Source organism: Gorilla gorilla, chromosome 16 (genome assembly GCF_029281585.2).
Source record: "Gorilla gorilla gorilla isolate KB3781 chromosome 16, NHGRI_mGorGor1-v2.1_pri, whole genome shotgun sequence".
Classification (NCBI taxonomy): Eukaryota; Metazoa; Chordata; class Mammalia; order Primates; family Hominidae; genus Gorilla; species Gorilla gorilla.
The window spans coordinates 43,023,752-43,038,896 of NC_073240.2; the positions used below are offsets into that span (position 1 = coordinate 43,023,752).

The 15,145-nt window shown below is 38.6% G+C and overlaps 1 protein-coding gene across 3 annotated transcripts in view; it reads right to left on the reverse strand.

Moving 5' to 3' along the window:
* Window positions 1-1,112: 1,112 nt before the first annotated feature.
* TMEM87A (transmembrane protein 87A) overlaps window positions 1,113-15,145 on the reverse strand; it is a 62,922-nt gene continuing 48,889 nt past the window's right edge. For 2 of the 3 annotated variants that reach the window (XM_055363500.2, XM_055363501.2), the window contains exons 16-20: window positions 11,058-11,131; window positions 10,577-10,638; window positions 8,912-8,967; window positions 8,395-8,425; window positions 1,113-2,328 (exon numbers count right to left, since the gene is read on the reverse strand). In XM_055363500.2, coding sequence (XP_055219475.1) covers window positions 2,287-2,328; window positions 8,395-8,425; window positions 8,912-8,967; window positions 10,577-10,638; window positions 11,058-11,131 — 265 coding nt within the window. In that variant the 3' untranslated portion in view covers window positions 1,113-2,286. The remainder of the gene's footprint in view (window positions 2,329-8,394; window positions 8,426-8,911; window positions 8,968-10,576; window positions 10,639-11,057; window positions 11,132-15,145) is intronic. The other variant, XM_063698946.1, reaches the window with a different exon arrangement.

The following is a 15,145-nucleotide window of genomic DNA, read 5'->3' on the forward strand; positions in this document are numbered from 1 at the left end:
CAAAGCTGTGTCTTACATCCTAATATTCCTTTAGGAAGGTGTCATGGCTTTTCCTCCTATAGGACCTGGGACCTGTACTGTCTGCGGTTACCTTAGTATTCCCCTTGAAGACTTAAAAAACAACAAAGTTTGGGCTGCAAGAATGATCTATATCTGGTAATTTCCCCCTAGGAAAACATCATAGGTCAAAAAATTAAGCATTTGGGTTTAAAGCAAAAATGTAAAAGAAAAAGGGTAAGTCTGTGATATGAAGTCAAAAAAACTGGTCCTGGTCATTTTATTTTTACACAATATCAGTTTCTTCATATGTAAATTAGGAATACTTGTCCCATCTTTACCAAATGCTGTTCTGATAATCAAGTGAAAAGTACTTTCAAGTAGTCAAAAACATGAAAATTGCTAAACAAATCCTGTGTTATAGCTGATTTTCACCACAGAAGCTGATCACCTTCTTAAAAATTTAGAATTACCAGCTGTTGTGCTGGAAGGTCTAGTACCTTTTCGTTCAGGCCCAAAACCCTAAGGTTTATATTGTTTTACAGATTACTGCAAAGCTATCAATTTCTTCTGAACCTAAGAAATGACACACTGTATCTATTCCCAGTAATACAGAAAGCTGTAAGTAGAATTATCAGGGCCCAGGCTATAGAATTTGAACTATACACTCCCGCTTAACACAATGGGTTTTTTTTTCCTAGTCTCAAGTCAACATCAAAGCAGCCTAAAAAAATAATTTGACCAACTATCCTGCTGCATTACAACTATTATTCATCTGCTAAGTTTTAATATGCAATAGCAGCATGCAACAATACCACCAGCTTTTGGCTAATGACTTAGCATGAGAATATAGTCAGTTCTTCAGATTGCTGTTCCTCAGAGATACTTCCTAGGAAACTTTTTTTAAAATCACCATAGCAAAGAGTTGTAGAGAAACTACCTAAGGGTTAACACTTTCACTGCAGTATGAGTTAGTGAAGATTGTGGTCATGTGGTCATTGGTTTTAACAGAAAATAAGACAATCTAGAATAAAAGCCATAGAAAGAAATTTTTCATGAGTTTGAGAGAAAGAGTCTTTAGAAAAAGTTTGAAAAAAATGAGAAAAATACATTAATTTTGTTAAATTTTTTTATATTAAAAAGTGGCATGAACTTTTTATGTAGAACAAAAATCTTGGGAAGGCAAAATTGGATAAAACCATTAAAACAGAAATAGAGTGCTTCAAATGAATCCCATCACCTTGTGATGTCCCTTATTAACAGTCTCTAAACCAATACCAGATACCAGAACAGTCCATCCTGAAGAACAAGCAGCAGTCCAGGGCCTCCACGCTACTTCATGCAATAACTGTTTAAATTAAGCCAGCAGGACCTGTTTCCTTTGTATAAGCTACAACTTCTGAAGCATTACAGTTCCTCTAGCACGGTGCTCAATCACAGCACTTGGAGCACCTCTCTGCATAAAGGCAAACAAAACATTGCCTAAGGACCCTGCAATGCCACCCTTGGAGGCTTACACAACAGTAGTTAAAAGTTTCGGAGTGTGCACCACATTGCCAGCAATGGGATGTGTCACAATAGCAGATGTCAAAAGAGTTAAGCTAATATTTCTCTTTAAAGTACATCTGAAATAGAAAAATCTTTAATATACACCATTTGTAAACAAAATTGCACTTGATTTTGCTTTTTTAAATGATCTGAATCATACTGTAACAGTTTCTTTTTTTTTTTTTCTTTTGATCATTGATAGAACTATGGCTCCTTAACTCAGAAGGGCCCTTTTTTCTCAAAACAACCTCTGCAAGATGTAACCTTGACTTCCCAGGAAAATGAAAGGTAGTTAACAATTTCCCCCATCACCTATGTAACTCCCTAAATAAATAAAAATTACAGGCAGTTGCTCCTGGAGATTACATATTATGGTGTTGATGACAATCTTTTAGAAGACGTTAAACTTTTTAGTTTGTCAGATTTAAAAAATGAAACATTACAGAAAGTTCAGGAACAACACACTTAAGTTGCATGAACATCCATGTCAGAGTCTGGGAGGAAAGGGGGCAGCAGTGTTGTAAATAAGAAGCTCGTAGATTTTTCTCATCTTATGAACTTGTTTTCAGTAAGATGTTCTCTTTGTTCTGACACCTCTCGCCAACTCCAATGCCCAAAGATCAAGGAACAGATCAGGATGTCATTGCTTCCTTTAATCCCATGGAGCCGTACAGAAGACTGACACAGATGCTGATCTCTTCCCTGATGGTAGCCATCTTTAACTGCAAATCTTCCCATTCCTTACTCCATTTTGGACCTTTCAAAGTGTGTGATCATTCGTTCCTAGGGAAAAAAAAAAGGTTGAAGTATATTAGGTGAAAATGATCTATATTCCAAATATCTTCTATACAGACTATCCAAGCAAACATCTTCCACGAGTACTTTATGTTAATTAAATGTTTAGAGAAATGGTTCCTAAACATTTATGAAGATTTTGAACATACAGATGTCCAGACCTCACCCAAGAACAACTAAATCAAAAGCTCTAGGCTTCTGGACAGAAAATCAGCACTCAGAAGGAAATGTATAGAGTCAGTTAAGATGACTAAACAAATATTTACATAAGATTAGGCTTTAATAAAAATGTGTAACTCCTCTAATTCAGGAATTTAACTTGAAGACCCAGTGAAGGATGAGGGCAAAGACGCGCACCTAGTTAGCACTTTGCACTTTAGAATGGTTAGGAGGGTTGATTTGTTATGTGTTTTTTACTACACTTTTTAAAAATCATGTAAAAAATAAAATTACATTTAATTTAATATAGTATTTACAGTATCCCATTTCAATTAATTAATGTACTACCCTTAAATTTCCCTTCTTAGGCAATTTTATACCTTAGAGTTAATTTTCATTTTTCTTTTGCTTCATTTGCAAAGTACCTCTCACTATTGTATCACAAACTGACAGAACTACAAATCCTTTTTGAATATAATCAATCACATCAGATAATCTATAGATGTTTCCCTTTTTCTTAAAAATATCCTTTCCGATGCTCTCTGTTCTCCACTCCATCCAAGCCTGGTGCCCAGCTGCCAACCTGAGAATTTCTTACATCATACTGGGAATTTTTCTTGTCTCTGTGTTGGACCCTTTATTTCCTAGATCCCAAGTCTTTTTCCTAGCTTCCTCATTTTTGTGGAGAACATTTTCCACTACTTTCTTCAGAAACTGCATATAGAACATCAATTATTTTACTTCTTGTGTGACTAGAAACATCTTTATTTTACCCTCATAATGATAGTTTAGTTGAGTACAGAATTCTAGGTTGAAAATGATTTTCCTCAAAATTCAAAGGCTTTGTTCTGGCTTCCAAAGATGTTGAAGAGCCTTATGCCATTTTGATTCCTGGTCCATCATGTAAATTGTTTCTCCTGTAATTCATTTAAGGTCTTTTTCAGTTTTAAGGGAAAAAAAAGGCCTTGGAGAAAGTGATGTCAGCAAGATGACAGAATAGGAAGCCCTGGACCCTCCTTCCCTCTACAGACACACTGATTCAATAATACATGGAAAAATTCCCTTTGTGGGAAATCCAGAAACCAGTTGAGGGTCTTCTGCACTATAGGAAAGCATGAAACCAGCTGAATCAAAGTCGGCAGAAAAACCTGAGGCACCCTCTTGCCGTAATTCTTCCCTTCCCATGGACCCAGCACAGTACCACAAGATAGAGAGGAAACCCTCAGCTCCCAGCTTCTTTTTGCAGAGGGAAGGAAATGACTGGAATGTACATCCAACATTCTGACTTTTCTGGAACCTGCACGAGAGACTGTTTTCTGTCTTGCCTGAGTCCGAGAGCTAAAAACAAAGGGCCCAGGTTGGAAGTTGCTGAAATCAAAGTGGAAGTTTGGACTAGCAAGCATGAGCTCACTACAGCCGCTCCCCCAGCTAAGTGCAGAGTAAGCAGGTAGAATCCCCAACATCCCCAAATCCTAGCTTTTCCCTAGGGAGGAGAGATGGACTGTGAAAATGTTCCAACTTTGTAAGAGGTTACCTGAGGGAATGGTTTCTGTAGGGAATGGTTTGAAGCACAGATGGGACCAGTATATTTTAGGTGCCTGGGGCCAGTATGAACAAAAAAAGAGCTGGGCTATGCCACTGGCTCCAGGAGACCCATGATACAGCAGATAAACACAAAAGGGAGCAAGAGATTATAAATTCCTGGGGAGGGAAAAACGCAGCAAATCCCTCTGATTGGGAATACATATGCAGAAGTCCAGAAAAGACATAATACAGAGTGGGTTACAGAGGCTATCAGAATGATTGATGAGGGTGTTCTCCTGTACAATGCCAGTCCATGAACACTGGAAAGGTAACTGTTTTTTTTCTAATGCACTGAAACCAACACAAAGAATTAAGGAAAATGGAGAATCAGAGAAACAAGGCCCAAACAAAGGAAGAAGATAAATCTCTGGAAACCAACCCCAGTGAAACAGAGGTATAGGAATTATTTGAAAGAGAATGCAAAACAACTATCATGAAGATGTTCAACGAACTCAGGAGAACAATGCATGAACAAAGTAAGAATTTCGATAAAAATATACAAAACTTTTTAAAAATATGCCAAGAAACTGGATAACCTAGAACAAAATATATAATTCCTAGAAGTATACAACCTACCAAGACTGAATCATCAAGGAATAGAAAATCCGGGGGGGGGGGCGGGGGGAGGGGGGAACACACAACCTGGTAAGACCTACAACAAGAAGATTCCATCAGTAATCAAAAACATCCCAACAAAAAAACAGCCCAGGACCAGATGGCTTCTTTAGTTGAGTCCTACCAGGTACTTGAAGACAAAGTAACACTAATCCTTCTTAAACTCTTTCAAAAAAATTAAAGACGAAAACATTTATTTGGAAGGAACTTCCAAACTTATTCTATGAGGCCAGCATTACCCTAATGCCAAAGCCAAAGACATGACAAGAAGAGAAACGACAGGCCAATATCCCTGATGAGCAGACGCAAAAATCTTCAATGAAACAATGGAAAATAGAATTTAACGGCACGTTGAAAGAATCATATACTATGACCAAGTGGAACAAAACAGAAAGCCCAGAAATAAAACTACACATATATGGTCAACTGATCTTCGAAAAGAAAGACAACACTACACAGTGGGGAAACTGCCAGTTTCCTCAACAAATGGTGCTGGAAAAACTAGATATTCACATGAGAAAGAATGAAAGTAACTCATCTTCACTATATACAAAAATCAACTCAAAATAGATTAAAGACTTAGACAAGTCAAAATAGATTAAAGAATTAGACATAAGATTTGAAACCACAAAACTCCTAGAAGACAACCTAAGTTTCTTGAAATTGGTCTTGGCAGTGATTTCTTGTCTAAGACACCAAAAGCACAAAACAAGGGCAAAACAGACCAATGGGACTACATCAAACTAAAAAGCTTCTGCACAGCAAGGGAAGCACACAACAGAATGAAAGGCAATCTACAGAATTGGAGAAAATATTCGCATACTACATACAGTCACGTATACTTAATGATAGGGATACATTCTGAGAACTGCGTCATTAGGCAATCTCATAGCTGTGTGAACTTCACAGAATATACTTACACAAATCTAGATGTTATATAGCCTACTACATACCTCAGCTATATGGTATAAGCCTATTGCTCTAGGCTAAAAACCTGTACAGCATGTTACTGTACTGAATACCAAAGGCAACTGGAATACAATGGTAAGTATTTGGGTATCTAAAGTTATCTAAACATTGAAAAGGTACAGTAAAAATTCAGTATTGGCCAGGTGCGGTGGCTCACGCCTGTAATCCCAGCATTTTGGGAGGCTGAGGTGGGCAGATCACGAGGTCAGGAGACCGAGACCATCCTGGCTAACACAGTGAAACCCCGTCTCTACTAAAAAAATGCAAAAAATTTGCCGGGCGTGGTGACGGGCGCCTGTAGTCCTAGCTACTTGGGAGGCTGAGGCAGGAGAATGGCGTGAACCCGGGGGTTCTTATGGGACCACTGTCATATATGTGGTCCGTTGCTGACTGAAATGTGGCATAGGACTGTATCTGATAAGGGTTAATATCCAAAATATATAAGAAACCCCTACAATTCAACAGCAAAAAATCAACTAACTTGATTAAAAACTGGGCCAGGGACTGGAAGAGACATTTCTCAAAAGAGGGCTTCCAAATGGCTGACAGGTATATAAAAAAAATGCTCATCATCACTAATCATCAGAGAAATACAAACCAAAACCACAAGGTGTCACGTCACACCTGTTAGGATGGCCATTATCAAAAAACAAAAAATAACAAATGTGGGCAAAGAAAGAAATTGGAACCCCTGTGCATTGCTGGTGGAAATGTAAAATGGTGCAATCGCTATGGAAAACAGTATGAAAGCTCCTCAAAAAAATTAAAAAATCACTACCATATAATCCAGTAATCCCACTTCTGCATATATACCTAAAAGAAATGAAGCAGGATCTCAAAGAGAAATGTGCACTCCCATGTTCACTGCAACATTATTCACAACAGCCAAGGTATGGAAATAACCCAAGTGTTCACTGACAGATAAATGGATGAAGATAACATGTTACGTATATACAGTGGAACACTTGTCAACCTTAAAAAGGAAGGAAATTCTGACATGTGCTACAACTTAGATAAATCTTGAAGACATTATGCTAAGTGAAATAAGCAAGCCACAGAAGGACAAATGCTGCATGATTCCACTTATATGAGTTATCTAAAATAGAACTCAAAGGCAGAAATAGAATGGTGGATGCCAGGCGCTGAGGGAGGGGGAAAGCAAGAATTGCTATTCAACAGGTATAAAATTTCATTTAAATGAGATGAAAATGTTCTAGAGATCTGCTGTACAACATTGTGCTTATACGTAACAATACTGTAACGTACACTAAAGGAGTTAAGAGAGTAGATCTCATTGTTATGTTTTCTTACCACAAAAAAGCCTTATGTATACCTGGAAAATCTTGCACAGTGTTTTCACAGAGGAAAATATGAACAGATGGCTGAACTCAGTGCCACCAAATTACTATAGCAAACCTGCATTCCCATGAAGGGCACAATCAGGTTTCAATTAATCAGCCTTCTCTGCTTATAGCAGCTCATGGAGAGCTGAAGTACAAGGGAAGCCTTAAAGGCAAATAATTAGCAGAGGAACACCTCAAGAGGGAGATGTGGGAACAGCAGAATATACCACAGAAAGCGAAGTGTTATGTAGATAGGTTCAAATCTGAATGGTAGAGTTCTCAATTATTTCAACACATAGAACAGCTAAGGAATTTGATACTGTACATGCTGTGTCAAAGATCATGTCAGTGGGAAATGAACAAAACATTTTTAGCAGCCAATTCAACACAATGAATCAGAATCAGACAAGATGTTTCCAAAAGGCTTCCTGAAAAAAAACAAAACAAAAACAAACAAACAAAAACTCTATAATGACCTAATATTCAGAACATATCCAGAACTAGTTTCCGTGAACTCAGGCCACAATTCTTTTTCTTTTTTTTTTTTTTTTTTTTTTTGAGATGGGGTCTCACTCTTTTGCCCAGGCTGGAGTGGCGCGATCTCAGCTCACTGCAACCTCTGCCTCCAGGGCTCAAGTGATCCTCCCACTTCACCTCCCAAGTAGCTGAGACTACAGGTGTATGCCACCATCTCCAGCTAATTTTTGTATGTTTTGTAGAGATGGGGTTTCACCATGTTGCCCAGGCTGGTCTCAAGCTCCTGACCTCAAGTGATCCTCCTGCCTCGGCCTCCCAAAGTGCTGGGATTACAGGCATGAGCCACTATACCTGGCCCACAATCCTAACATAAGACTTCATGTGAAGCCTTCTAGATTAACTGTATGGAGGCAAACTAAAGATTAAAAACATAAATATTAGAGGTACTAATTATAATCCTTACTATCTGAAGAAGGTAGTGACATAAATATTATTAAATAGTAGGTAACAATTTAGATTTTGTTTTGGTCTACTATATTCCTTTCTCAATATTTTTTCCTTATTATTTTTGCCAATATTAGATTAGAGTTAAATTTGCATTTCTTACAGACAAAAGAACTAGATGGTGGAGAGTACTGTATTTACTACCCAATTTAAACAAAAACATTCTGAAGTCTGACCATATAACTTTGAAAGGTGAAACATGTATAGACAGATGCAAAGAAAGGAAAGATTCTTGAATGTTTGAACTCTATTAGTATTTCTATTCTTATCCTTTTCAACTATATAAACTATAGTTTTCAGGCCACTACTGAGTCAAATAAAGAGAATCTCCATGAACAGACGATTCATGACTTTCTATTTAGTCACCATATACATAATTTATGCACGTGAATTGAGTACCAACCTCATCTGAATCCAGAAGGGCTGGAAGTGCTCTGCAAAGAGAGAGAAATACTAAATTGAACAATGTAAAATAAAGCCATAAATGGTTCATAAAAGACAATGGAATAATGCAATTAAAAGCTTTATAATTATCTAAGATTTGCATTTTATTAATGGCCCTTTTAGGAAAAATAAACAGCAATACAATAAGCAACAGTTACAGAAATTGTATAGAAAAAAACGTATTTTGCAATGCAACAGGACCAATGTTTCATTAAAATTATAGCCCTGGAAAGGAACTAAAAATTTCAAAAGGAGTATCCCATTCATTTTAAGATCTACTACATAGCTAAATCTTTCTAAGCAGAAATGTCATCTGAATGAATAAACCCAATTAATTTGGTTTGCAGATTATTCCTATTCTTTTAATTATTTTTCAGTATCTGTATTTTCATGAGTATAACTTGCTCATTTAAAATAATAACAAAGTAGTACTAACTTTGAAATAGGATTCTTGTGGTAATCATTCAAAAACTTACACATCTGTCACAGAAGAAGGAACATTCTCTTCTACCCACTTCAAATCATCTTCCTGCTGGGAACATACAAATACCACTCATTACTAAAATGCACCACATAATACATCTCAAGTAAGGACATGAAGGTCTTAAATCTTGTCTTTCATAATTCTGTAGTCATACATTCACAAATGGGACTGCTGACAGAAAAGTCAAATATTTTAATTTTTAAAAACATTTTTAAAAATCCCTTTGACCGGCCGGGCGCGGTGGCTCACGCCTGTAATCCCAGCACTTTGGGAGGCCGAGGCGGGTGGATCACGAGGTCAGGAGATCGAGACCATCCTGGCTAACACGGTGAAACCCCGTCTCTACTAAAAATACTAAAAATTAGCCGGGCGTGGTGGCGGACGCCTGTAGTCCCAGCTACTCGGGAGGCTGAGGCAGGAGAATGGCGTGAACCCAGGAGGCGGAGCTTGCAGTGAGCCGAGATCGCGCCACTGCACTCCAGCCTGGGCGACAGAGCGAGACTCCGTCTCACAAAAAAAAAAAAAAAAAATCCCTTTGACCAACATCTCCCCAGTTCTCCCATAGCCCCTAGTAACCAGCACTCAACCCTCTGCTCTGCTTCTAGGAATTCAACTTTTTTAGATTTGACGTAAGTGAGATCATGTGGTATTTGTCTTTCTGTGCCTGGCTTATTTTGCTTTCTGCTCTGCTTCTAGGAATTCAACTTTTTTAGATTCGACGTAAGTGAGATCATGTGGTATTTGTCTTTCTGTGCCTGGCTTATTTTGCTTAACATAGTATCTTCCAGGCTTCTTCACGCTGTTGCGAATGACAAGATTTCCTTCTCTTCTGAATCTAAATAGTATTCCATTGTATATCAAAATACACATTTTCCTTATCCATTCATCTACTGATGGACATGCAGGTTGATTCTGTATCTTGGCTACTGTGATTAATGACGCAATGAACATGACAGTGCAAGTATCTCTTTAACATACTGATTTCATTTCCTTTAGGTATATACTCAGTGACATGAATCCTGGATCATAAGGTAGTTCCATTTTTAATTTTGAGGAATCTCCATACTATTTTCCATAATGGCTATACTAACTCACATTCCTATCAACAGTGTACAAGGGTTCCCTTTTTTCCATGTCCTTGTCAACACTTGTTATTTCTTCATTTTGATAAATGCCATTCAAACAGGTGTGAGGTGTTATCTCATTGTGGTTTTCATTTGCATTTCCCTGAGGATTAGTAATGATAAAAATTTTTTCATATACTTGTTGGCCATTTGTAGGTGTTATGTTAAGAAATGTATATTCAGGTCCATTGCCCATTTTTAAACTGGGCTATTCGTTTTCTTGCTACTGAGTTCCTTATATAAATTGGGTATTAACCCCTTAACAGATGCAATGTTTGCAAATGTTTTCTCCCACTCTGTAGGTTGTCTTTTCACTTCGTTAATTGTTTCCTTTGCTGGGCAGAAGCTTTATAGTTTGATGTACTCTCACTTCTCTATTTCTGCTTTGTCCCTGTGCTTTTGGGGTCATATACAAAAAAAAATCATTGCCAAGACCAATGTCACAGAATTTTCCTCCTGTTTTCTTCTAGTAGTTCTACTAAGGGTTGGAAGATGGGACAAAGAACAAAGACAAATGGAAAAGTCATACTTACTGCTTTGTTAACTTTACTATTTCCATTGGGTTCTTGTTTGGTACTTCTCATTTTCATTCCTTCTGTAGAAGAAAATAAATATACACTGTTTAACTTTGTGAACAGACCAACAATGTTGGCAAAACGGATTCAGAACTTTTTCTTTTTTTAAATTAAAAGCCCCAAAGTTACTTATCATAGTTTTATTTTAAGCTTCCTAATACTTGTGAAGTATACAACAGATGCTTCTCCATCTTTATATGTAAGCTGGGAAGTTCAAAGCAAAATTTTTAGCTCACTTCTAGCAAGTAAAATGGATACTTAATGTGCAATTACTTACTGAATTTACCATGCCTTCATCTTAAGATTCACACCCTTATTTTCTTAACCCTAACTTCATCCCATACCAAATATAGGAACAACACAGTTATAAAATAATAAACAATGTACTTACAGAAAAATAATATTTAAAGTACTAATAAGAGGTGAATTTTATTATTACCAAAGCTTTCTTTCAGCATAGGCTCCTTTTGTTCGTCCTCCTCCTCTTCCTCAGACAATGGTGAAAAGGCAAACCTAACAGAACCAAAGTGAACAGAAGGAAAAAATTAGAAAACTTCAAAAACTGCTATACCAGTTGCATTTTACAAAACTAATTATTGAAACTGCAATTATAGTAATTCATTAAATCAGTTTAATAATTATTTCTTCCCCTTCAGAAAGCTCTTTATTGCCTATATTAGCAAGGGAGAAGCAGGACAGTATCATATTTATGAGTGCAGGCTCGGCTGAATACTACCTGTGACATCAGACTAGTTACTTAATCTCTCTGTACCCAGTTTCCTCAACTGTAAATAAGGGGATAATAGAACATTACTCATAGGGGTGTTTTGTAAAAGTAAGTCATTACAAATAAAGTGCTTAGAACAATACCTGTCACATTCAGTAGACAGTCAACAAATGTTCATTCATAAGGATATGTATCAAATAGAGTTAAGTAAATTCTCATCTAATTTAAAATCGCAGCCTTCAAATTGGGAGTTAAGAGAAGGGAGGCCTATTTCGGGTAATTTAAAATTTCAGTTTACAAGTGGGAAGCTCAGAAGATGAAGGTCTGATCTGGTATATCTCAGATGCCTTTCCTTAACAACTTCCAAGAGATTCAGCAAAGCAGCTCCCAGACATGTAATTCCTAGAATGCTTTAGCTTTTATTTATTTATTTGTTTTATTTTTAATTTATTTATTTATTTTTTGAGACGGAGTCTCGCTCTGTCACCCAGGCTGGAGTGCAGTGGCATGATCTCACCTCACTGCAAGCTCCGCCTCCCGGGTTCACGCCATTCTCCTGCCTCAGCTTCCCGAATAGCTGGGACTACAGGCGCCCACCACCACGCCTGGCCAATTTTTTGCATTTTTTTATTAAAAATACAAAAATTAGCTGGGCGTGGAGGTGCATGCCTGTAATTCCAGCTACTTGGGAGGCTGAGACAGCCTCAGGTGATCTGCCTGCCTCAGCCGCCTGCCACGGCCTCCCAAAGTACTGGGATTAAAGGTGTGAGCCACCGCGCCTGGCCAAAAACAACTTTGTCCATCAACTGATGAGAATCCCTTGACTCCGGGGAACAGAAGTTGCGGTGAGCCAAGATTGCACCACTGCACTCCAGCCTGGGCAACACAGCGAGACTCCATCAAGAAAAGAAAGGAGAGACAGAGAGAGAGAGAGAGAGAGGAAAAGGCAACAGCATTCCTACATATTTGGAAAAGCTGTATATATTTTTAAAAGTTGCATTCGTAAGAGTCACAAATTTAAATCAGAAGTTACAGAACATAATTCAAAGACTAAAAAATGGAGAGATGCCATACTCAAGGAATTATCAAAAATATATATATAATCTCCCTAATTTATTAATTCAATTAAGTTCCAATCAAAATCTTAATAGGTTTTCCTAGAATTAAGCAATCTAAAATTTTTATTAAAAAACAAAAGCTGGGTGTAGTGACATGTACCAGTAGTCTCAGCTACTGAGGAGGCTGAGGTAGGAGGATCCCCTGAGCCCAGAAGTTTGAGTCTAGCCTAGGCAACATAGCAAGACCCCATCTAAAATAAAAAAATTTTAAAAATAAAGGGCAAAAATTCAACACCAAAGGCTTTTTAAAAATTTTTTTGAGACAGGGTCTTGTTCTGTTGCCCAGGCTGCAGTGCAGTGGTATGACTACGGCTCACTGCAGCCTCGACATCCCAGGTTCAAGTCATCCTCCCACCTCAGCCTCCGAAGTAGCTGGGATTACAGGCATGCACTACCATGCCCAGCTAACCTAAAACAATTTTTTTTGTAGAAATGGGATCTTGCTATATTGCCAGGGCTGGTCTCAAACTCCTGGGCTCAAGCAATCCTCCCGGCCAGACCTCCCAAAGTGCTGGAATGACAGGTGTGAGCCATCACGCCTGGCCAAATGTTTTTTTTTTTTTTTTGAGAAAGAGTTTCACTCGTTGTCCAGACTGAAGTGCAATAGCGTGATCTCAGTTCACGGCAACCTCCCCCTCCTGGGGTTCAAGCACTCCTGCCTCAGTCTCCCAAATAGCTGGGATTACAGGCATGTGCCATCATGCCCAACTAATTTGGTATTTTTAGTAGAGACGGGGTTTTTCTAGTTGGTCAGACTGGTCTCGAACTCCTGACCTCAGGTGATCTGTCCGCTTCAGCCTCCCAAAGTGCTGGGATTATAGGCATGAGCCACAGTGCCTGGCCCAAAGGCTATTTTTAAAAGAGCCAGGTAGCATGCAGCTGAGCCTGCACTTATAAATATGATTAGGGGTTCAGGCCCTCCAGATACCACAGTTTATCAGAAGCCTAGGGTAATTCAGACAGTGTGCTACTGATGCAGGACCAGAACAGAAGAGAGTAGAGAGCCTAGAATCAAGTAATTCTTGGTGGATGAACATCTTGATTGTGATTTTTTTTTTTTTGAGACAGAGTTTCGCTCTTGTTGCCCAGGCTGGAGTGCAATGGCGTGATCTCAGCTCGCTGCAACCTCCGCCTCCCGGGTTCAAGCAATTCTGTTGTCTCAGCCTCCCAAGTAGCTGGGATGACAGGCGCCTGCCACCACGCCTGGCTAATTTTTGTTATTTTTAGTAGAGATGAGGTTTCATCATGTTGGTCCGGCTGGTCTTGAACTCCTGACCTCAGGTTGTCCACCCGCCTCAGCCTCCCAAAGTGCTGGGATTACAGGCATGAGCCATAGCGCCCGGCCTGATTGTGAAATTTTTTAAAAGTCATTAGAGAATAATTTTTTGAAATCACCTTAGGCTAGATAAGAATTTGTCAAAATAAGATGCAAAATGTACAATCCTTGAAGGGAAAAACTATTTCATATTTCTGAGATTTTGTATGATTAAAAATAGCATAAAAAATCATAAGATTATTAACTGGCAGAAAATATATGCAATACTTAGAACAAACAAAATATTGGCATACAAAATATATCAGAAATTCCTACAAATTGGGCCTGGTATGGTGGCTCACGCCTGTAATCCCAGCGTTTTGGGAGGCCAAGGCAGGCAGATCGCTTGAGCTCAGGAGTTTATAACAAGCCTGGGCAACATGGCAAAACCCCATCTCTACAAAAAATACCAAGATTAGCCCAGTGTGGTGGTGCACACCTGTGGTCCCAGCTACTCAGGAGGCTGAGGTGGGAGGATCATTTGAGCCCAGGAGGTGGAGGTTGTAGTGGGCCAAGGTTGCTCCACTACACTCCAGCCTTGGCTTCAGAGCGAGACCCCATCTCAAAATAAATAAATTCCTATGAATCAATACATAAGTGATTGTTACAGTCTGAATGTCTGTCCCCTCCAAAACTCATGTTGAAAACTAATTCCCAGGGTGACAGTGTTGGGAGTTGGGCCTAATGGAAGGCATTTAGGTCATGAGGGCTCCACCCTCATGAATGAATTAATGCTGTTACATAAAGGGTTTTCTGGAGTGGGCTCTCCCTTTTGCCCTTCCACCTTCTGTCATGTGACGACCCAGTAAGAAGGCCCTCACCAGATGCTGACACTGCCAGCCAACAAATTTCTGTTCATTATAAACAAACAGTCTGTGGTAGTTTGTTATAGCAGCTGAAAATGGACAGAGACAATGATCAATAAGCCAATAAAAAATAAGCTAAAGATCCAACCTTAAATGCAAAAAGTAACAATATTAATTCTCATCCACCAAATCTGCAGAAATTAAATAAAATGATGGGACATAAAACAAGGGAAGAAGAAAAAACCTCTCTCATACCATTGTTGTTAAATATGCAATTTCTTTCAGGTTTTTTTGGGGAACGTAATCTGGAAATACTTTAAAAATTACAATCTACACATATCCTTCAACCTAGCAAATCCAAGCCCACTCATTAAATATTTCTTGAGCATGTGCCAGTGTGTAGTGAGAAACTAACCTTCATTGACTAATGTGAGGTGATCCCGACACCCATAACATGTCCTGTCTTTATTTGCCTGGGGACTTTGGCTGACAGTGTAACAGTATGGTTTATGATAGGGGCTTTGGGCCATGCCATATCAGCTCTCTCCAGAGGAAATGGTA